The sequence below is a fragment of the Crotalus tigris genome, unplaced genomic scaffold, assembly GCF_016545835.1.
Source record: "Crotalus tigris isolate CLP2741 ecotype Arizona unplaced genomic scaffold, ASM1654583v1 scf7180000018388.308857, whole genome shotgun sequence".
In the NCBI taxonomy this organism is placed as follows: Eukaryota; Metazoa; Chordata; class Lepidosauria; order Squamata; family Viperidae; genus Crotalus; species Crotalus tigris.
Window position 1 is genome coordinate 157,146 of NW_024096976.1, and position 24,827 is coordinate 181,972.

The window sequence follows — 24,827 nt, forward strand, 5'->3', positions numbered from 1 at the left end:
CTTAATTGAACTTGTCTATGCAGGTTTGAATATGATTAGTACTTCGATGGGAAACCAATTGGGAAGTCAACAAAAGCTTGAAAGGAGGCCATAGCAAACCATTTCTATCTTGTTTCCAAAGAAACAACATGAATATTACCCAGGTAATCATTCTTAATTTTCTGGTCAAATGGAAAAAGATATTCAGGTGGGCTCAATAAATCAATACCTAAATATGGATTTGTTAAACTACAAAAATATAGGATGACAGGCCAAATTACTAAAAAAAGCACATCTTTGTTTAATACTATACTCGCCCCTTACCAGTTACATGCAGCTTAGTTCATTAGAAATGGGGACAATTGAGGCCGGTGTAGAAACAGATAGAAAAGATTATATGCAATTTAATACTTTTTTGTATGACAGAGCTTTCAAACTCAATTCAATATTTGATCTTTGTCCAACACCTTGGACTGGACAATACACTTGGGGATGGGGGTATGAACAAATTATCCTCACTAAAATCTTGCAAAATATTTTGACCCATGGATATTAGGCTTATATGCAGACTGAGTTGCAGCATCTAGGCTATGGAATTAGCTGTACTAGGAGGATAAATGGAATCAGTATAAAAAACTATTAAGACTGCATGTTATCTTTCTCTCTTCAGGACATATTTTAAAAATGGCTAGGATATTTTAAAATGTAACCAGTTGTGGGCTATTATCTTTATGATTATGTTTCTATTTCAACTGTCTTATAATGCTAATCTTCTTTGATAATATAAACAAAGTTTTAATTATAGATTTGTAGGTTTTCAAGTGTTATAAAACAAACCAAAGCTACATTCATATATAGCCTCTCACTACCTAGTTTATACATCCATCATATAATACCTGGAAATTATATCACAATCATAAATGGCCCAAATTGTATACTTTTTTGTCATATGCCCAATGATGTCATTAGGCAAGTGGCATCAATGTGGTTTCCCCAGAATGCTTTGGCCCCCAATACTTATCTTCCATGATAACTTGTTATCACAGAAGTTCATTGCATAAAGCAATAGCAACAGCACTTAGACTTATATACTACTTTACAGCCCTCTCTAAGTGATTTACAGAGTCAGCATATTGCCACCAACAATCTGGGTCCTCATTTTACCAACCTTGGAAAGATGGAAGGCTGAGTCAACCTTGAAACGGTCAGGATTGAACTCCTGGTAGTGGCAGAGTTAGCCTGCAATACTGCATTCTAACTACTGCACCACCATTGCTTTTATATTTTGCAGACAAATCAAAGCAGAAAAACTTTCCCCAGTAAGCTATTGAGGGTGGTACTGTATTAAAATTCTTGTTCCAGATACAATGTATCTCACAATCATAACATAACCTTGGATTGAAACCACTTGCAAAATGACATACCATAGAGTGGAAACAATGCACCCACATTCCTTACCATTTCCTCCAAGAGCTTTCATAGTTACTTCCATTTGGGCATATTCATAGTTGAAGCTGATTTCACTGGATACCTCGCTGGAGCTGTCTCCATCTAAATCCAGCTGTTCAGAGCTGTTGCTTCCTTTCATTGAACTATCTTTGTCTTCATCCTCTGTTTCTATTTTCTTTTTCTTTTTTGGCAAATTCAACCTTAAACAGAAAAGAAAAATGCTAACAAACACCATCCTTTGAAAACTGGTTTCATTTGATTTTGAAAAACAAATGCAGAGATGTCTTGTCAATGAGAGAAGATAATAGTATCCACTACATTGAAGACATAAGATTATGGCTGCTATTAATGAGACACAGAGATCCTGAAGGTCAGCTTTCACCAACTGTTGGGGAAAATTGGAAGTTGCATTCTAACACAACTTGAGGATATCTGTTACTGAACATGGATCTGGCTAAATTCCTTGCCAAAGCTCCACTAAGCTTTTGTCATAGCTTATGTATATTTCAAAAAAGTTGGTGTAGCAAAACTCATGTCTGAATTCATTTGTGGGAAAGGGGATACCAATATAATATTTTGTTCAGATGTTAAGTTACTTCTAGATAACTATTTATTTTGGTTAGGTCTTTGAAGTTAAACTTCCTTCTGCATTTGGGCCCTTTGCTGTACTCTATTTTAATTTAATTAATGCCAAACAAGTTATGTTTGGAATTTCCAAATTAAAAAAAAATCTTGGGCAATTACTAACAGTTTGAAATATTCTAAGGATTATATTGGACTATCGTAATGTGTACTACAAGGAGCTACTCTTGAAGACCACCCAGAAACTATAGCTGATCCAGATGTGATATAGACAGTGTCGGGCATGCCCTGGTATGTGATGTGAAACCACTGATCTGTGAATTGAACTATTTATCACCTATAAGCTTTTCAGGGCATTAGGCCAAGTTATTTGAAAGGCAGCAGCCTATACCCCATGGTTTCTCTCTATTCAGTAAGCTTGTCTGTCTTGTTCACAAGTTGGTATACTTTGAGTCCCTTCAATCAAATAGTGATATTGTGACCCAATATCTGCTGCATATCTGCTCTCTGGAATGATGTCTCCCTGGAGATCCATATAGCTCATACCCTGATGACATTCTAGAAGTCTTTTAAAAAGTCTCCTCTTCATCCAAGACTTGGGATAAGAAGTTTGTGGAGCCTTGTTCATTACATTTTCTGTTTGAAGGAGCATGTTTTCCAATACCTGGGATTTCTTTTCTATTGGCTTTTTTTTACTGCTTTTTATATATCATACTGAAAACAGCCAGATAATTGTACTTTCAGATGAATATAATTTCACTTCAACATCCAAAATGGAATAAAATCATCCTGAAGAAAATTATTATTTTCGGGCTTTCATCTGTAACTAAGGTTATTTAGGTTGTTTTAAAGGGCGACTTTCCAAATTCATGGAGGATCAAGTTATCAGTGGCTACTAGCCTTGATGAAGGCCCTTGGCTGGAGGTATTGCACGGCTGGTTGCCCCAAACAGAAACTGCCTTGCACAGCAACTGTCTCCTGCCTCCTGGCCCGGCATCCACGGCCGCTGCCTGCCCCACTCAGCCATGGGGAGGTGCATTTAATTGTCCTCCACAGCAAATTGCCCAGGGACAAGTGTCCCTCAGTGAATCGCCTGGGACAAGGGGGCGCTGGGGGACCATTGCTAGGGGAGGAGAGCCAGCGGAGGGCCCACCAAGCATAAATAATGGTGGGTCGGCTGTGGTAGTGGTGGTAGGCATGAAGAAGTGGGCGCAGAAAACTGGCTGGTGTCAGTTGTCCTAGACACCTGGGGGAGATAGGCAGTTAAGAAATAGGAAATATAAATAAAATAAAATAAATTAAATGCAGAAGATTTCTACTTTCTTCCTTGCTGTATTTGGGTGCTTCCAGAAGTGAAGTAATTTCAGCCAGGGATGCAGAAAAAATGATCTAAAGGCTCTTCTTACATTCTTATCACATAATATCTCAGCCCTGAAATGTGCATAATAGAGACACAGAAAAGAGAGCAGCAGGAACAGCTATTAGGAGTGACAGATCATTCCTCCTGAATGTTGGAATTTATTTTCACTTGAAATGTCTAAAACATCTAAATATCCAGAAAAGCCCAAAACACAAGGAGCAAGGAACAAGTTAGTCGTGGTTAAGAAATATCTCTGAAACAATGACCCAATGACCCAAGGGTCCCAGGTGGTATAGCAACACTATAACAATTTTTAAAATTGTTCAGCAACTGTACAAGGTTTAACATTTTACTGTAAAATTATGATCACGACATTAAATAAAGACACAAAGAAACTGGGTTTACAATTTCTGAAATTCCTAGCTAGCATAGCCACTAATCTTGCTGGTTGGAGGAATTTTGGGACTTGTAATTCCAAAATATCTGACAGTTGCCTAGTTGAAGAAGGCTAAATTATCTTGACTTTTAGCAGGGGACAAGACCAGCAGATGCATATTGCAGAATTAAGCCTCCAGAGCCAGCTTTCAGATATTAAATGGTGTCAAAGGCAATCCAACTCCTATGTCTCAAAGCTGTAGCAATTAAAGAAGAAAATGAAATGAATCAGCAGCTTACCGGAAAAAATGGTTGTTTCCCCACAAAATTCTATCGCCGTGGTGTAGTTGTGTGGGACCTACAACAGCTGTACCATTCACAAATGTCCTGTGTTGGAGGAAAAAATAGTAAATATAGTCATTCCCACATCAAGAATTTGGCCTGTCCTTAATGCCACATGGCAATGATTAAGAAAAACATAATGTGAAGAACTTGTGTTGATCCCCCTCCTTTGAGGCAGAGCAGCAAAGCAGAGACATTGCATGACAAAATAAATTGAAGATAACCCAACACATCTGAATACTTTCTTTTCCCTTTTACAAGGAAGATATATCAGTGCTCCTACAACTGGAGAAGGAAAATCTTTGAGTAGAATCTTCTTCCTGCTTGAAAGAGGTAGTCGTTTTTTCCAGTTCTACTTATCCCTTTGTAACAACTGTCCCATCTGCTGTTTAAAAACCATCTCAAACAAGCCTCTCTTGCACCCACCAGATACATGCTACCAGGGAACAGAGCATGAACATTTAGGAGAGGGAGCAACAACTGGTTTGAGCAATTTCCCGTGCCACTTTGCTTTCCATAGCTGAAAACTGCAGCTCAGTCCTAGGCATGTTGCTTGTTTCAGGGCTTCTGGTCAATGCAGCAGGGGGCAGGGATGTTCAATGAGTTCTCCCTCTCACTTTACTGAATACATAAAACATTCTGAGCCAAGGAAGCCCACAGTTTTGGCACTATTATTTATTCCAATTATGTGCATGCATTTACTCTACTGGAAAAGTGTTGGAATGAAAAAAGCAAGCAACAAGTGGAAACGTGGGTCCTTTCATTTAGCTACAAAGGTTCCAAAATCCAATTGTGGAACTTCTTCCATGCTTCATTTAATCCTGATATAAGAGCAAAATTCTTGCCTCTATAGACATAATACAGTACTCAGTTACCTAGTATTCTTCTGAGGCGTCAACATGACTTGTCCATCCCCAGTGATATCTATTATACAGTGTTCAGGAAGAATCCCCAATCCACAGAGCTGTATATCTTGGGAATTATCAGATCCAATGAGTGTGTGCTCCTGCAAAAGATTCAAGATCAGGTCCACTGAAATCCAACAGAAATTCATAGTACTTGCCACATATGAAACTGACCACTCTCTCTTCATTTAGTCCAGCTATCTCAAAGTGCTCTAGCAAACTGTAATCTGTAAAATTATGGCTGGTTTCACATCACAATAAAGCAAAACTAAACAGATTGCAGCACAACTTAGCATCAAGTGTGCACTCGGTCATTACTTTCCCTTACACTTACTGTATAAAATCACAAAACAGAAAAAAATGAACTGTGAAGAGGAAGAAGGAAAAAGCAAGCTCAGCTTCCAGTCCTCAGAGTTACAGATACTATCTAACCAGTTAAAATAGAAATAATCCAGGATTGTACTTGTTTGTATTTGCTTTAATGCAGTGCATCCACTTTTGTATATTGTTTCTTTAACAACAGCAAAAAAAAAAAAAGGAAAGTATGATGGCAGGAAATAAATGGGAGAAACAATGAGAGGATAAGAGAAAAAAAAAAGAGACAAATCAAACTTCTTATTGAACTAGCTTTCCTTTCTTCTCCCCTATATTATTTTTAAATCGGGGCACAATTCTGATAAAGAACAATATATCCAGCTAGTCATTCATCCAAGAAGATGCTGGCTGTACTATAATGGAAATTATACTGTTCCTGCCATTAAATTTACTAATATTACTGATCTTCACCTGTCTTTCTAGGACAGTAGTCTGAATGTTGAAAGGAAAAAGAAGCATGCTTCCTTGTTTCTTAAAATTCCATGACCTTTTTTAACTTCCCAAAGCAGCTTACAGTAAAACAAATAAACATCATAGTAAAAACTCAATTACATTTAATAATATTCATCATAAATCCTCAGAATAAGAAAGCCATAGCCAAATAAGCCTGGAAAGCTGGGTGCTCTAGAATTGCTAAGCTATAGTTTACAGCAGAGGTTTCCAATCTTGGCAACTTTAAGACCTCTAGACTTAAATTCCCAGAATTCCCCAGCCAGCCATGATTCTAGGAGTTGCAAGTCCACAAGTCTTAAAAGTTACAAGGTAGGACTCTCCTGGTTTATAGCATCCCTTACCTCTGGGATTGATCAACAACCATCTTTCTATTTTTGAATTCGAGCTTCTGACTGAAGGTGAATTAGTTGGAAATGCTTTCTTCAGATCAGAAAGTGCTGCTTGGTTGCCTGAACGCTTCGCACCAAGATATCAAGTGGATCTCGTTTTGTTTTGTGGCTGCAGGGAAGCATCATTCTGAGTAATCAAAGCATCCTTTATGGATGCTACCTGCTTCATTTCTGAAAGCAGAGAATACAACAATGGTCCCATTGAAGACCATAATAGAAAGACTGAATTGTAAGAGGGGAAATCAGAGTGGAGGCAGGGAACCTGAGGCCCTCCAGATGCAGCCTCCCTGTTGAATGTTGAATAACAATACTCGCTGCAGTTGTTTGGAATGATAACTTTTTATGGATTTGGGCTTCATTGTCATTTTTATTTCTTTATAGTTTGACACTTGGAACAGATTCTTCCGTCAGACAATCTGGCATGTGGCTCATTATAAACTTGAACAATATATCTGAATTGAAAGAAGGAAGGGAAGTGCATGCTATTATAGGATGAACCTGTCAGAGGCTATGAACCACAATAATCATGCTAAAAGGCAAAAGAAATGGGCACTATGAAGCTATTCTCTCAAATGTCTCTCTAGGAATGTAAGAACTAAAAGTAGGTTTGATTAAAAGATATATATTCACTATAAGCTAAGAAGATACTGAGTTAAATAATGCGTAGAACTATTTCTCTAAATCCATTTAAACAAGGCTTACTCAGACAGTAAGATCTCAATTATTTTTTTTTTAAAAAAAAGACAAAATGCAAAATGATATCAGAAAAGATGTAATGTTATGTGAGAATGACCACGAGGGAGGAGGGGAAAAGATACTTCAGTTGCTTAAGGATCACAAAAAAGAAATGTAGAAAGGACCCATCTTAACTGATCAGGCTGTAAAAAGAGATGGTGGGTTGTTTGTACTTTCAGATTTGTGAAATTATGTTATTAGAGTTTTACAATATAGTAGAATTGGCTGTCGGAGAGAGAGACTTAGGAAGTCTCCAACTGATCATGTTGTAAAAAGAGACTGAGAAATTTGTACCTTCAGACTTCCAAAATTATGTTAACGTAGCCTTAAAATAAAGGAGAATTAGCTCAGCAATTCTCCTTTATTGCTGACATGTTTCCTGTCAGGAATCCAGGAGGGCTGACACTAAGAGAGACTTCATATTGTGGTGAACCTTGGGGTAATATCCTATTATAAATTTGATCAGCACTGTTAAGTCTAGCATATCTTAATAAAGAAGTCACTATTCTACATTCCTAAAGAAGGAGTCTAAACTTAATACACAAAGGAGCTGAAATGATTGTGCTAATTTCCTCCCTCCTCTCTCCTTCCCTTTCTGAATTCTAAGATACCAGTATTAGGGTACTAATACTAATAATTAGGGTACTTTGGGTACTAAAATGAAATCTTAATATTTTGCAAATAGCTAAGGTCACCCCCTGCCTGTATCTTGTTGCCAAGACATTCTTTGAAGGCCTTCACGCTGAGTAGCAAAGAAACAGATATGGCATCAGGAACTAGTTGGGAGGGGGGAGTGCCAGCTGACAAAGCTAGACACCTACACTGCCTTGAAATTCTCTGAAGCTATTCAGTCAGCTCTTTTGTTGCTTCAAGGGAACAATGATAACTAAAGATTTCCCCAACCCCCATCCTTACATTCTTCAGGGTGCTAGCCCAATATAAATAAGATTACTGGTTCTCCTTAAAGAGGCAACATTTAAAATAATTTCACAGGTCTGAATAAGTTTATAAACAGCTTTGACATATCTAAACAACATTATATGAAAAAGAGCCATTCGTTGCATAACTCCCAGAAAGGTCTGCAATAAATAATACTATTTTATTGGCTTGCTTTAAATGGCAGCCTATCCATTTAGGAGCTAGCTTCACGAAGTTGCATTCCTTGCCTGATGCTTCTGCTATTGCATTATGACTTGGAATTATATGTGTGGTAATGCAAGCCATGATTGTGCAAATCAAGTTTCCTCATAATCATGGCTTGCAACTAGCTAGAAAGCGAGAACTGGGAAATCTGTTTCAATTCCATGGCAGCCAACCCCAAGGGGAGCAATAAAAATGACTTGGTATAAAGCTGCTGAGAAATATTGTATAGTGTTTTAAGCGCTAAGTATTGAAGTATATATTTTCTCCAATCAGATTATATTCACAAATTGATGATGGTATTGAAAATATATTTATGGGGAATTTGATTTGCAACTGCACACATCAAATCATGATTGATACAAATGTTCTGCTTTTCATAATATAAAAAAGAATGATGCATACCCTAGTGTCTATTGAAAGCAGTTCACAATTAACAATAAAATCTTGGGTTTGAGTACACTGACACTGAATAAATAGCTCTGTATCCTGAAGAACTCAGTTTGACAGAAATGAAATGTCACAAAATCTGCTTTTGCCCAACAAATCTGTATTGATCCATAAGAAAAATTATCAAATCCAGAGTGGACTTTGAAATATTTTCTATGTGACTCTTTTCAAAAGCCAATGGATCTTAGAGGAGAATTCAGGAACAAGTTCTGTAAGAGCTTCTTACACTTAAGCAATTTTAAAACAACCTTGTACATCTTTCTTGTATCTCACCTTTAAATAGTAGACCAAAAGTTCATTGAGTGCAGGGTCAGCATTCAAATTCACCAGAAAGCACTTGTTATCACCCACTTTGATCCCAGATGACTGAAGAGAGATGCCAAGGCTTTCAAGTTGTTTCTGCCGTTCCTATTTGAGAGGAACACAATTACCATTAGAAAAACAACTAAAATTATATATTCTCCCACAATGTGTGATTATTCTTCACCCCCCCCCCCGACATAACAGAAAGAAAACAAAAGGCATAATCAATGATTGGCTACTATAGCCCTATCCATCTCTTTGAATGGCTACGACCACAGCTGCTCTCCTAATCTGCAAATTTTATTTTGGATGAAAAAACCTGCAACCCTTGGCCCATATTTGGTTCCAATCCCTTTTCTCAGATCCAGAATCCCAGAAATTACATTACCAAACTACTGAAAAAGAAAGGAACGAATACCAACATTTAGACTTAACTCATCAAATTAAGACAACATCGGCAATATAAAAAAGAAATGATCCTGAAATCACTGACTTGTCCAATTCAATGACATGTTAATGTTATTGTCCTACAACTACTGCCTTTGGCTGTGCTCATATAGCCTAACCCCTCCCCCCCAGGAAAAAGTATTGCTGATATGATTTGAAATTTAGCCATATGAAACATCATTTCCCAAGAAAATCTGGGACAAAAGTAGCCACTGTCAAAAAAAAAAAAAAGAAAGAAAATATGTACGTGATCCAGGGAAGAGGAGAAAAGAGGTTCAAGCTTCCTGTATAATTTAGTCCCTGCCCACTTTCTCCTCTTCTATTTATTTTATCATTAGAAATACTTCTTACAAAAATCAGAGAGGACCAAGAAATAAAGAGTTTAAAAATTAAAAAGGAAGAATATAAGGTCCAGGCCTTTGCTGATGACTTGGTATTTATTTTGGAAGATCCATTAGAAACCAGCTTTAAATCGATTCAAAAAATAGAAGAATTTGGTGAGGTAGTCGGACTTAAGATTAATAGGAATAAATCCAAATTAATAACAAAAAATCTTACAAAGGCACAAGAAAGGGAATTGGAAGATAAAACAAAGATAAGTATAACCAAGAAAATAAAATATTTAGGGATCTGACTTACAGCAAAATGCTCCTCGATTAAGGAGGACAATTATGATAAAATACTACACCAGATAAAAAAAGATTTAGAAAATTGGGAAAATTTGCAAATTTCATTTTTAGGGAGGACCGCTACGGTCAAAATGAATGTATTGCCAAAAATATTGTTTCTGTTCCAGGTTATTCCAATAAAATTAGGGAAAACATTCTTTCAAGAATTAAATAAATTGATCACTAAATTTATATGGCAAAGGAAAAAACCCAGGATTAAATTAAAACTCTTGCAAGACATGAAAGATAAAGGGGGATTGGCGTTCCCAGAGTGGGAAATATACTACCAAGCATCAAGCTTAACTTGGCTAAAAGATTGGATGGATTTGAAAAATACTAGAGTCTTAACAATAGAAGGACATGATTTGCAAGCAGGGTGGCATGCATTTCTATGGGAAGAAAAACATAAAATACACAGATATTTTCAAAGACACATAGTTAGGAATGCATTGTTACAGACTTGGGAAAAAATAAAACAAAAGCATTATACAAGAATTCCAATGTGGTTATCCCCAACAGAAGCTCTGAAATACCCAAACCTATTGGATATAAATAAGATAATTAGATACAAGGAATTAGTAAATGAACAGGGAAATTTGAAAACAAAACAAGAATTGGAACAAGACATTGGCAGAGAGATTGATTGGTGGACATTTACACAAATTCAATCTAAATATACAGAGGACAAAAAATTATATGAAATCCAAAAACAGCCGCAAGAATTGGATAAAATTATACATGGAACAGAAATAAAATTAATTAGCAATTTATACAAATACCTATTGAGATATAAAATGGAAGACGAGGTTGTCAAAGACACAATGATTAGATGGGCAAAAATTTTTGGATATAATATAGAATTGGAGAAATGGGAAATAAATATAAAATTGACTATGTCGGTGGCATTCAAGGAAAACCAGTTGAAAATGTTTTACAGATGGCATCTTCCACCTGCAAAGCTTGCCAAGATGTTCCAGAATAATTCGCCAACATGTTGGAAATGTAAAAAAGTACATGGAACATATTATCATCTATGGTGGACATGCCCAGTTGCAAAAAAATATTGGTCTACAATAAGAAAATGGATCCAAGAAATAATAGACCAACCTGTAGACTGGAAACCAGAGATCTTTTTGTTGGGTATTTTAAATAGAAAATATAGTAAAGAAATATGGTACTTAATTTTACATATAATAACGGCGGCAAGAATAGCATATGCACAGTGCTGGAAAAATGAGAATATACCATCAGAAGAAGAAGTAATAAGAAAAATCCTGGACTGTGCTGAGATGGACAAATGAACAAAAGAGATAAAATAAAAGGAAGACACAGAGTATTATATAGTATGGAACAAGGTGTATGTCTGGTTGGAGACTAGAAATAATATGGAAAGGTCAAAAGTGAAAATATGTGTACAATAATGTATAATAATAATAATATGAATTATTCTTAGTAAGAAGTGGAACATGAAGGAAAAAATGTAATAATGGGGCTATAAGGACAAAAAATTAAAGAAGAATAAGGGGAAAATGTAAATATTAGATTATCGTTACGTAATTGCTGTAAAAAAAGGAGTATATATTGTGTGTGTATGTGTGTTATGTTTTGCTTTGTTCTGTTTTGTCTTGTTGGTTAAAAATAAAAATTAAAAAAAAAAAACATCATTTCCCAAGAAAATCTGGGACAAAAGTAGCCACTGTCAAAAAAAAAAAAAAAGGAAATATGTGCGTGATCCAGGGAAGAGGAGAAAAGAGGTTCAAGCTTCCTGTACAATTTAGTCTCAAGAGCCATTAATTGAGAAACCAGGGCCTTGGGTATATAAGCTAAAAAGGTATGCATGATGATTAAGCTCCAAAGTATTTCTTCTTATCCGGTTTATTCCAATATGAAACTTATTTAGAAAATGGTTCTTAGCAGGAATCACTGGTGGAAATAGGGTGTGGCTTTACACATATATAATGTCAAGAGTTTTGTAGAATTGTGGTGCAACAAACGAATGTTAATTTTCAGGCGAGTGCTCAATTTCATTGTGTGTTTGTCTTTCTCAACAAATCTATACAAGGTTTTAAGTGGGAACACCAATATTTCCTAAGATCTTATGAAGTATTTTTTATTCATTTGGTCCTTTAATTTTTTATTTGATTTTTGGATCCCATGGAGGCCTTCTGAGGGAATACTTAAAAGTAGGGTTGGCAATCGGTATCCTTAACAGATAACAACATGCTGTGTGAATGTAGAGAGCCGTAGAACCCAGCCCATTTGCTAGTATGTCAGTTACTACCAGAAACATGTATCAACAATGATTTAGTTTTGGCCAACAACAAAGCCATGAAAGTGGCTTCATTTTGGCAGTCCAAAGTTTGATCTTCAGAAGAAGATCACTGCTTTTGCAACAATAATCTCTCTTTGAATTGACCATCTTAGGAATTAAAAAATAATTCATTCATAGGATCATAAATTGTGCTGCTTATCCAGAGGTATAATGAGCTTTCATAAAGGATTTGTTTAAATGGTGACAGTAATGATCATTATGTGCCAGCAAATACAAAAATACAGACCTGTGCAATTTCCTCTGTCTTCCTGAGCTTCTCTTCCCAGGTTACTGTCATCTCCTGGATAAGTTTTTCAGACTCTTCCAAACGTTCTTTTAATTCTGGAGATTTCATAGCCTAAAAGAGTAAGGGTGGGTGGGAAGTGGAGGTGAGAAAGAAAAAGCAAAATGTGGAATTCTCCTTAGAAGGGTCACCAAATTAAGGTTTCATGCATTCTTCATGATCTTATCATTGTAATCTATATGACTGAAAAGTAGTTATCATGAATAATACATGCAGGAAACCTATGTCCTTATTGAGTGTAATACTGGGAGAGGATACCTGCATATGGGTGGAAAAAGAAATCTGAATTTCCAACTCAGCATTTTACTACAATGCTGATCGAGAGGAAATCCAAGTGTAACAATTGCATATTATTATTAAATTTATTACAGTTATTGATCAGCATTTTGTGCAATTATTCTAATAGATTACATGGCTTAAATTAAAAGCATAAATATTTTCTAAAATCAATTAAAGTAAATGAAGTAATTCAGTTATATTGCTATAAATGCAGGTTATAAAATGCTAAGGATTCTAAGTATTAAAACTAATTAATGGGATTATAAAACTGTTTTGTGAATAAAAAACTAAAATACTTATTTTATACTAAATATTAAACTGCAAAAAGGTAGGTATCAGGCATGTAGGTATGTGCATGTAGATGAGGCATGTAGGTATGTGCATGTAGATATACAGGTATGTGCATATATATAAATCTTGCATATATAAGCAAGCATGTATATGCATGTATACGTGTATATAAATTTTATTAGGATTGATGACTAGTCAAATATAACAGAAAACTAAAAAAACATAAAACATGAAAAGGGAAAAAGTATATTAGTAGAATCCTAAAAGTTAAAAGAATAATTTCCTATGTAAAGTGATGGCAGCTGAAATAAATGTTGCAATGTTGGACATGTTAGGGTTCCAGTTCAATTGTAAAAAGCAAATGAAGATGTCCTCAGAACTAATGAAACAGAATTATAGTGACTACAGAAAGGATATTTATGAAATATGTGGGCTACAATTTCAGGTCCTTCCAAATTTTGGGTGAAGATCTGATTTGCAAAATGGGTATTATTAGACCTGCAGAGGGCTCCAAAACTGCAGAAAGCAATACATTAAAGTGGGCTAAGGAAAAAACTCTGCTGTGCTTTGGGCAGAAAACAGAATAGGAAACAGGAAAGCTTTCTGATTTAGAGGTTACCAAATTTGCCTTGCTCTACAAGGAGAACTTTATCAAGCACCCCCTGCCAAACTGCAACTCCATAATGCGTTGGTCAAAAGGGCTGTACGTGAGAAGTCTCATTGGTGTAAATCATCCTAAATTCTTGTTTTCCATAAAGAGGAAAATTTATCAAGAAGGATCAGGGCAGCCAGGGAGTTACTAGAAAAGTGAAGTTTGAGTGAAAAATAAACCCAGCATGCACAGCTACAAACTTATTTATTCTCACAAGGTCAGCAGAGCCCCAAACCTGAGTTTTAGATTACTATTTCTATTGCAATATATGTGAAATCCATTAGAAGAAATTCTAGCTTCATCCTACTTTCAAGTTCCTTTATCTCACAGGAATGTTGTTCTCTCTATTTGATTGTATGTGTTTGTTTGCTTTTTAGGAACTAGTAAATGGAAACTATGGTATGATTGAAGCAAGTGCTGTCTTCCCCAACCTAAAGAGGTCTAGATATGTTGGGTTTCTGCAAGTTATATTCAGGTTGACTAGTGATTCTGGGAATGCAGCCTGAAAAACCATCTGCAATGGGTAAAAAAAGATCCCCTGGAGCCCCTTCCTCTTTGTTGTGCTAGGCACAATCAAGCCTGCAGTTCTGTTTGGCAAGCTTCTGAGAACTTGCCCTGTAATATTTCAGGAATCTTCAAGTTCCTCTCAGGCTAACAAACCTTCACTAGTGTAACACTATCTCTTAGGTTTCTTCTTTACTAAGCCATACACCTTCAATAACCCAAATCATCTAGATCCATCTTAGATTGCCAGCCATTACATTCCTCCATCAGAATTCTCTTTTCCAGAGATCTGTTTTTCAATACTCCACTATCTTTTACCAACTGATCAATCCATATTTTTTTTCCTATAAGAAGATCTTCCTATGGAAGACTAAGCTAATTTTATTTTCAGCTTCCGCTTCTTAGCTCCCTAGAATAAAATCCCTCAGTTGTCTTCATGATTGATTCAGAGGTGTAGCTTCTTGAGGCTGTCAGACACTTACACAAAAATAAACTATGTTTGTTCCAACAACCTGAGCCTGCTTACTAATGCCAGGCATTTGTTTCTGGGAAGTCTGTCTGCAAGATTTATACAGCAATATGGCTATGCTTCTGAATTTTGGAGATACTATTTAATATTTGCGGAACATATAACCTATCTTGACAGTAGATCTGCTTCCAGCAAACCTGGAGGGAAGAAGAAGAAAATCTCTTGCACACAGATTCAGAATTGGCTGCTTACTGAACCTTGATCTGTGTGATGTGAGAAGCAAGGTTCTGCCATTCTATTGGTGAATAGGCATAGCATGATCAGAGGAGTATTTGAGAGAGAGACATAGGCAATCTATAACCTTGCCCTAGCAGAAAGCACACTACTGGGCCTTCTCTTTGCAATTTGCAAAATCTAAAAAATTAGCAAACATATTCAGTACACAGGGAACTTCATTATTCAAAGTCAGGTTACATTATTTGCAAATTGGGTTGGAATGTGCTTTAAACTTGGAAGAGAGGGACATAATCTACTGATTGACTAAATGAATTATTCCTTCTGTTGCCCTTTGTGCAGCAAGACTTACCTCTGCTTTGGTAAGCTGTTCCCTGAGTTTTTCTACTTCCTCCCTCAGTTCTCGGATGATTCGGGCATTGGGATCTTCATTGACCACGGCATGGTTCACAATGTTCTTGGCTCGGTCTGCATACCTCAAGGTAGAAAGTGTCTCATCGTAATTATCTGCTGCTGGACTGACAGTAGCAACCATTGCAGTCTTACTGTTGCCACCAAGGCTGTCCTGGGAATGTGAAATCAGAGAATAAGAATTTGATTTAAAAAAATTATAAGGTCATCCATCTCCAAGATTAACAAGGAGTAACCTATCCATGACAAGGGACTGATTATACTTTAAGCAAAGCAGATGCCATACCACTTACCTTTGATCCCTCTGACAAGAAAATATCTACTGATGATATTTGTACAAAATGCAGACAGTAGGTGATATGTATATACTTTATGTTGGCCTCACACAACCAGGCACCCTGCACAACCTACCTCTGTTGGATAACAGTTCTAGCAAGCAGTTCTCAGACATCTAAAAGTCATTAGGTTGTATAAGGCTGGTTTAAGTTGCCTACAAAATGTAGGTGTGCATAGCTGCTGGGCATCATTCATAAATCTTTTTGAGACATTCCTAATTATTGTGGTGAATTTAAGCTTTCATAACTCCCTAATTTAAAGTTCAGTATAATTTCTTGCACATTTGCTTTAGATGTGGAAAACTCAGCTTTAAATCTATGCCAAGTAATCATCACCTTCCCCTGCCTGAGAATGGAGAGAAATGAAGATAACCCTATTATAATGCATAACTTTCTAAACCTTAAGACAAAAGGCTAGATACTAATCAAAATCCAATCTTCAGCAGTAGCAATAATATATAACATATTCCAAATGTATAAAGTCCTTCAAGAGCATTGTCTAAACCAGAGCTTTTCAACCTTGCCACAGATTGTACCACTTTTAGGAAATGATAATATTTGAGTACCACCAGTGCTTAGCAAGGTGTCAAAAACTTGATGACTAAAAAAAGGGGGGGGGATTTTGGGTTCTACTGATTAGATTCATTTGTTGTTATAGAAATGGCTAGTTTATAATATTATGGAAAAGTAAAAAAGTTGAGGTTCAATGTTAATGCTTCCTTCTACTGCAACAGAGAAAGTCTGCTCTTTTCCCCTTCTCCCCCCACTTTTCCCCCTTTTTTCCTCCCCACTGTGTCCTACTATTTGCTTTTGTATTCCTGTATTTTATTCTGTAATCTAATAAAATATTACAAACTGTAGAAAAAAGGGGAAAAGTACCAGTTTTAATTTCTTTGGTGGCTGTTCCTTTGCTGGATCACTTTCCCTTTGCACTAACAAATGTATGATGAATTTATGCATGTTTATTAATATGCACCACTACCAGCTAGCTCAGGGGTCTTCAAACTTGGCACTTTTAAGACTTGTGGACTTCAACTCCCAGAATTCCTCAGCCATCATGGCTAGATGAGGAATTCTGGGAGTTGAAGTCCACAGGTCTTAAAGTTGCTAAGTTTGTAGACCCCTGAGCTAGCTGGTCGGCCCTTCTTCCTTTCTCCTTTCTGAGCTCTTCTCACAGTATAATAAGAATGCACCACCCCATCCCTTCCCTGTACCCAGAACCGGTAGCTAATTTTTTGTGGCCCAGGCCCAGAACTGACTTCTGGAAGTGGCATCCACACAGAGAACTGTTTGTTCACATATTTGAATCCCACATTGCCTGGACCCTTAAAGACACAGGAATCAAGTGCAAAGCAAAAAAGGCTCACAAAATAAAGAAACACATAAACTCCAGGTTTTTTTTTTCTTTAGGCTGCCTCAGGCGTATTTAATCTTTAATGTTAATTAAGCTTAAAGTATAGAAAGTATAGTAGGGTATTCAAGCCTTTTCACAAGCATTTTTCCCATCTTCCTTCTGTGGGAATAAAATGCCTTCATAGTTTTAATATAGCTGAGCTTGTGATGCTAGAGACTTCTCCATAATAAGGCTTAGCTGATTACTTTTATTATGGACAGAAGCTTTCTTGAAGATACTTTGCAGGCACAAATTCTAAATGAAAATTCAAGGAAAGAACGAAAGAAGAAACGTAACATCTAGGCCCGACCACCGAAAGTTATTTGCAATGTCTCTTTTAAAGTTAACACAAATTAGATTTTTAAAGCAGATACAGAAGTGAATAACTATACAAGATGATTAAATCAAATAGCCATTCAGTGGCATAAAAATCCTGAAGGAAAACAAAAGAAATGATAGCTTCCCCTTACCCTTGTAATCGTTAGAAATAACGTATCTGTTTAGATTTCAAATGTTATGCTAAGCACTGTCAGCTTTGAGCCCAGATTGGGTTCTTTTGCTGTTCTATCACAGTGCTTTTTAGCCAAGCCCAGGAACTCCACATTCCAAGCCTTCTATTCAGCACAGGGGCAACAGTTGCTCAAAAGCATGACTGAAACCTTCAAGCAGTTGAGCACAGAATTCAATGCTCCTTTTCTCTGAAACCATAACACACTCAGTAACAATTAGGAAGGCTGTGATTCTGAACAAAGAAAGAGAAAAGCAAGGAAGGACAATGGAATTTAACCATTGTTGTTTCCCACCTCAACATTGCTCTTTACAAAAGCTGCTTTTTATTATAAGGGAAAAGATTATGACTATCTGGATTCCCCTTCTCCCAACAGAGAAAAGGTTACAGAACATGATTTTTACCCGTTTAAAAAAATTAGAAGGGAAAGGACATAGACTGGCACAGCAGGAATCATCTCAAGCTAGAAAATATTACTATATGTAAATATTTACTGCCTGCCTCTCAAAGCCATCAAGAGACTAGCTAAGGATTTATTAACTTAGAAAGGCAGTGTCAAACTTTATTCATTTGGGGAAATTCAATAATGCAGTAACTGCAGACCTAAGGTGTTTTAGTGCTAGTCTGATGGAAATGCAGGATTCTGGAAGTAAAGAGAATCTTCTAGGCCTTGCTTATAATGAGTTCATGGTAGTGGAGAAGAGTGTATCTCTTTGAATGAAGCTTCTTCACAAGTTTCTTGCCTCTTTGACTGAAACATTTGTAAAGTAAGTGGTTAACGGATTTGCCTTCTGTGTCTCTTGATTGCTGATTATCTACTGTCCTTTCCATTCATTTCTCAGTCTCCCTAAAATCTGATGGGCCAGAAGGAAAAAGCCTTGTTCAAATTCTAGTGCACAGACTGACATAAAGGCTCAGACTTCATTGCTCTGTGATACATCAATCAGCTGTTGTGTTTAAGGATTCATTCTTCTCTCCAATAAAGCTTCTAATATAGCTGACTTGTTTTTTGGAATCTTTTGCCAAAACTAGACTTGTAGGATCAATTATCAACAATAAAGGAATAAGCAGGTGGGAAATACATTACAGACTAGCACTTGGTACAGCTGCTGTGAAGGTCCTGGAAAAGCTATTCAGATGCTGTAATGTATTTAGACTTACAAAGATCAGAACAGTGTACCCCGTGACACTCTATGGAAGGGAAAGCTGGATTCTCAAAAAGCAATATAGGAAAAGTATTGTAGCTTTTGAACTCTGGTGTTGGAGAATATCTGGATAGTCAAAAATGAACAAAAGGATCATGAAACAAATCAACCCAGAAGCAAAAATGATAGGGTCCAAATTATACTGCTTTGGACACATTATGTAAGATGTAGCTCTCTTGGAGAAGAATCTAATACTGGGAGAGGTGGAAGGTAAAAGAAGAAACTGACTAGCAGCAAAATGGATAGATCCATATCTGCAATGGATGCACCACTGGAAGAGCTGAAAGACATCACCCTGGAGAAATTCTATGTAGTCACTTACAGCCAACATCAGCTTGATGACATGTAACCAATAAATTACTCAATAAGACATTAAGTTTCTGGAAAACTGAAATTTACTACTGAAGACTGATATTGTATCCAATCTATTATGTTCTTCTTTCACATAGACTTGGCTGCAGTAGAGTCTTAGATAGATTAGACCTATTCTCAGGCTATGCCAGTTTCTGCTGAAAAAAGATAATTGGGACATCTCCCTCTCTCCATCTGCATATTTACAAAAGCCTTGCATTTCCTTAGAAAATTAAATTCTTATGCCCTCGACTTCTAAGGCCAAACTTCAGCTACCGGGTAGAATGAGTGAAAAAAGCCATTTAAAAGTAGGCAAGGGACCATTTTCATTACCTGGAGCTTGGAATAAGCAAAAAGAAAGGAGAAAGAAAAGGCAGGTCACTGAATCAATGCCCAAAGCAATTATGTTTGCTTCTCACAACTCAGTCTGTATGACACAAAGGCATGTAATGCAGCAATCTCACTTAAGCAAAACCAGTTTGTCTTAATGTCTTTATACAAGACCTCTCATAATATTGTTAGCTGACTTCAACTGAAGCTAAAACCAAGTTTCATATATCTCACTATGTGCTGGCACTTTATTGAGTTTTCTTTGTAATATTGTTGTTGCTCCTGAAATTCATATTTGTGACTTGGAAAGAATTGTGGCTCCTAAAGAACTAATTCATTTTTTTTTAAAGTGGAAGAAAGTTGATGAATTTGAAGTTAGTTATTTATAGAGCCTTAGAATAATAAGCCTGAATATCCTGTACAGCAGTGAAGGTTGCTTTAAAAAAATGAAAGGAGTTTCCCTTGATCTTAAAATAAGTTTGATATTTTGTTTTGTGTATATTTGACAACTAAATTAAGGACTATCTGCAGTTGTCTTGATGTTAGAAACATAACACAGGACATTAACTCATAGGTTTGTTTTCTACCACTTTATTTGGGGCTGAAATCCCCAAATTTGTCAACCTGCTTGTCAAGGAGATAAATAATATTCTCAGCTATGTGCCCTATTTGGAATGTATTACCCTATTAAAAACTATAGAGTCTTCCTGCATAGTTTTCTACTTATTTTTCTGGTATATGTTTTTTGCCAACATTAGACTTAGAAAGGTTTTTTTTTCAACAGAAGGGAAAAGATTTTGATGAATTGTTTTGTAGCTACTTTATCATATAAATTTTCAAGGCTTTTGCCTTTTTAAAAGATCTTTAATTTGTATACATATTGTCATTATTTTTTAATGAGACTCTTCATTTATAATTTATGCTGCTCTTGAGTTTCCTTTCCCCAGTGGATGAAACGTAGACAATATGTATTTCCACCCCTCTCCAAGATATTTAACAGAAGAACCAAGTCTCTCCATATCCAGTTATGGATTTGCTGGAATGAGGAAGGAGGAGAATATTTTCTTCTTTTAGTGATATAAATCTATTAAATAAGAAATAGATTCTTTTCTATACTTATTCTATGGAATTGTCTTGGCAGGAACAAACATCAAGCCACTTCACATCCTGCTTATTCCCTAATGTAAAATCTCTGAAAATATCACTTCACACTATAATATTGAAAAAAGCATAACCTATGTATATAGGAAAGGGGAGAAGGGATTTTAAAACACTGTTTTGGGGTTTCAAGTGTTAAAGTACAGTTGGCACAACCTCTTAGCTTCACAAAAGTTGTCACTTGAAATGTTGCCACCGAATTGCAAAGTTTAATGTAACAGAGATAGCAATTATTAACTACATGAGAAATAATCCTATTGACATAATTCATGTATTTAATTATAGATATGTAATTACTATAATATAATCCAAACTTAATTATTTTTAAATTTCTTCTGTTCCCACTTACTCTTTTGTTCTGGAACTGTCAATTTTGGAATGTGTGATCCCTGACCCCCACCATCCACAAAAGATGAGCATCCTGATGTTAAGCAACAGATGGCACATAAAAGAGCAATTAAAATAATGCTTAATATTAATAAAGATTAAAATGATGAAGGAAGGCTAAACAATCTGCAAATGGGAAGAACTCTCAAAAGCCTTTTTATTTCATCACATCTGTATAGCTGCCCATCTCATATAGTGACTCACACAGTGACAATTAATCCAGGTCCCTGCCCGGTGCATATAGTCAAGACTTAAAACTTTCACCCGTTGGTAATTGGGATTTTTTTTAAAAGGAAAAAAAAGACAATTTGTCTTGCAAAATTTGAGTAACAGCAGTGAGGGAAAGCTTTCATATAATGCTAGCATACACCAAACGAAATTGGTCACAAATTCAGGATGCAGAAGAACATGTAGTACAGGTAGTCCTCGACTTACAACAGTTCATTTACTGACTTTTCAAAGTTACAACCGCACTGAAAAAAGTAACTTATGACCACTTTTCACACAACCATTGCAGCGCCCCCATGATCACATGATTGAAATTTGGATGCCTGGCAACTGACTCCTATTGATAACAGTCACAGTGTCCCAGGGTCACGGGATCACGGGGTCCCCTTTTCCAACCTTTTTACGAACAAAGCCAGATTACTTGACAAGTTACTAACAACTGCAGTGATTCACTTAACAGCTGTGGCAAGAAAGGTCGTTAAATGGGACAAAATTCACTTAAAAAAGTGTTTCACTTAGCAACAGAAAGTTTGGGCTCAATTGTGGTCATACGTCGAGGACAATCTGTACTACAGTTATTATTGAAAGAGGAATTTAAGGAGTTCATTGCCAGCAAATATAGAAACAGGCTTTTTCAGAGGTAAGACAAACATTACAGAAGAGGGGAAGGGCTAGCAATAGGATTTAGCTATAATAACCAAAAGGAACTATTAACTGCATATTCAAAGGCTTTACATGTTTGAATGCCAGTTGGGAAATTGCTTATAAGAAGTCACCAGTAGGGGATCCATTGAGTTTAATAGTATAGTATCCATAAACACTGGAAACAGTGTTCAAGAAGAGCAAGTGTTTGCTTGGAGAACCAGGTGTTGATATAACAAATTGAATTAAAAATCCTTGTTGGCATTAACAGATTGGGATATATAAAGTATAATATTTGTATGAATATATTTTATCAGCCCACAGGTAAAAACAAAATTTAGCAATAAAATTGTGTCATTGAACTCCTGCCAGCATTTTGTTCCTGTTTGAAGTTCTTCCAAACCTGCTGCGTTCTTCCGCAAACACCAAGCCAGGTTTTTTTTTTTGTTTTTTTTTTTTGCAGTGCACTGTCAATTCTGTCTCTTTCATTTTGCAGGAGATTGACCTCCCTTCAACCGTATCTCTTGAGCTATTGCAATCCACACTCATATTCAATGGACATCAAATGGCTAACAATTGAAAGCAACATCTCTGATGTTAGCCAGCGGTAAAGCATGGTAAAGCTTTTATGGTAGAAAAGCTGTGGATGCAGCTGCCAGTAAATTGACTAAGAGAGCACACTATTGATTAGGAACAAGTCTGAGCGTGGAGCCACCTAAGGGGATCCAACTCTCTCAAAAAGCTAGGAAATTCTACTCCTGGGGAAAGAAGACAGCTTTCTGATGAGAATTATTCACAGAGCTACTGTGGTTTTCTACTGAAATCAGCAGCTGCATTTTTTTTATTTTCAGCAGGTGTCCCCTCCAAATAGACCTGAAACAGAGAATGTTATCTTCCTTGACCTCCTGAGTAACAACTCACTTACTTTGAGTAGCCAAGTGAGCACTGAGTCACGATAAGGAACAAACTTGTTCTTATTTTTTCCAGCCGCTTGATCTGCCAGGGCTGAAATGACCAACCCAAGAGTTGTGAGAGACCTGCATTGGGAGAAAAAGATTCTGTAATTATATGGTGATTAGAATCAGATATACACATAAGAATAGATGGTCCCTCTATTAATTTGCATTTTGATTTTAGGGATAAAACTGCCTAAGCATTAACTAATCTAAACAGAACCCAGAACAAAATAATTCTTAATTTTTCTCTTGTTTCTAATCTAATAATTTCTGAGATCTCAGAGACGCAAAGAAGGAAGTCCTATTTCTTTTAAAGTAAAGTTGGAGGGAAAAGTCAAAGGATGTTTCTTTCTTTTTTCTTGTTGTCATTCTGAATAAGTAAAGAACGGTAGGACATATTTACTTTTGCCTTCACCCTCCTTTTAAAAACATTTAATTCCTTAAAAAGGTAAACTTTACTTGTTGATGTTGCTTCCTTCCTTCAACCTATCGCCTGCAGCTCCCGTCTTGGTTGCTCTTTCACTGCCTGCTAGGTCAACCAGGCTCAACTTGCCTACTTTCTCACCGGAGGTCTGTGGAATGAAAATAGCATTAGCCCAATAACATATCACTTCCTCAGCACCCCAAAATACCCTTCATACTTTTTCTCAGTTTGAGAGAAAAGAAAGGAAGGGAAGGGAAAGTGACAATGGGAAAAAAACCCTTGATGCTAAAGAGATAGTTAAGTGTGAACTGTGTAATGCTATTATAAATTATTTATTGTATAACAAATGTGCCTATTCCAAAGAGTTTATAGAGAAATCTCTCGTGGCTTCTACATAAGTTTCAGCTCCCCTAATCACCAAGCCAACAGTTAACATCTAGCACAAATACGTGTGACCAAAGCTGATCTAGATTTTACTGGTGGGGGAAAACAACGGGATAAGAGATTAAAAGGAAATGTAACACAAAATGAATTCCCCATGCCCCATACCACTATAAATAACAAAGCTTTAAAAGCTTTTAAATCAAACTTGCATGTTGGTGAGTTTTAACTTTAATTTTCCAAGAATGGAATAACCAAAATAATTAAGAGAAAAGACACAGGATTAACTAGTCTATACTCAGACAATAATGGCTGCATATTTTTGCTTATAAGAAATCATTCCATTACTCAAAAACAAATAAAGTGAAAGAAGAAGACCTCTATACATTTTCAGGTTCACAAGGGACTTTCAGTTCATGTATTATATTTTAGCCTACTTAGGTAAAGATAGAAGAGGCTTGAAAACTATAAGATGTTCCTAAAACTAAGTGCAGGTGTTCTCAAAATATGTGGAGAAGTGAGGTACCTGCTACTCCAAAAAATGCTCTTCCTTTAATATGGTTTTTTTTGGATGTAAGGGAAAATAGAAGAATGCTTTTTAAAATGGAAATGACAATCCTTAGTAGTGTAGCTAAAAAAATTCAAGTGTTCCAGCTCCAGGGCTTCAACATGTACTTTACTTTTATTGCTTTGGGAAGTGGGATGGGGGAATGGAGAAACACAACAGCTTATGGATGCCTTTTTTAGGGTGTGACTTATTTCTCCTAGAAAGCGAGGGATATATTATCTATTATCTGTAAGCTCCAAACAACCAAATGTTGTTAGGAAATGTTCAGATAACACTGAAACCTCTAGAAGAATCACTTTTCATAAATAAATAATGTTCTCTTGGTTCAGATCCCAAACAAACTGTAGAGAACAGCAACTCTCCCTAAAGTTACAAGGTCTGAGATTTCAACCTGGAAATGTATCCTACACTATTTTTAAAACTCATGGTTTTCAGCAAGTGTGTCCAAATAGCACTGTTGTTCCTAGAAAGGCTATGCTACCTCTCATGATGAGGCTGAGAATCTGTGATCTTCAGGAAGGCTTTAATCCCATCATCTCCGACCTTAGACCAAA

At 36.4% G+C, this 24,827-nt stretch overlaps 1 protein-coding gene across 5 annotated transcripts in view; it reads right to left on the reverse strand.

The window, feature by feature from the left end:
* Window positions 1-24,827, reverse strand: part of KIF13B (kinesin family member 13B) — a 144,496-nt gene that overhangs the window by 58,483 nt on the left and 61,186 nt on the right. For all 5 annotated transcript variants that reach the window (XR_005557764.1, XM_039351970.1, XM_039351968.1 and 2 more), the window contains 8 exons: window positions 23,360-23,472; window positions 22,870-22,981; window positions 15,349-15,561; window positions 12,511-12,621; window positions 8,808-8,942; window positions 4,963-5,093; window positions 4,046-4,132; window positions 1,438-1,628 (listed from right to left, as the gene is read on the reverse strand). Coding sequence is in view for 4 of the 5 variants with exons in the window: in XM_039351970.1 (XP_039207904.1) it covers window positions 1,438-1,628; window positions 4,046-4,132; window positions 4,963-5,093; window positions 8,808-8,942; window positions 12,511-12,621; window positions 15,349-15,561; window positions 22,870-22,981; window positions 23,360-23,472 (1,093 nt within the window). In the remaining variant the exon portion in view is untranslated. The remainder of the gene's footprint in view (window positions 1-1,437; window positions 1,629-4,045; window positions 4,133-4,962; window positions 5,094-8,807; window positions 8,943-12,510; window positions 12,622-15,348; window positions 15,562-22,869; window positions 22,982-23,359; window positions 23,473-24,827) is intronic.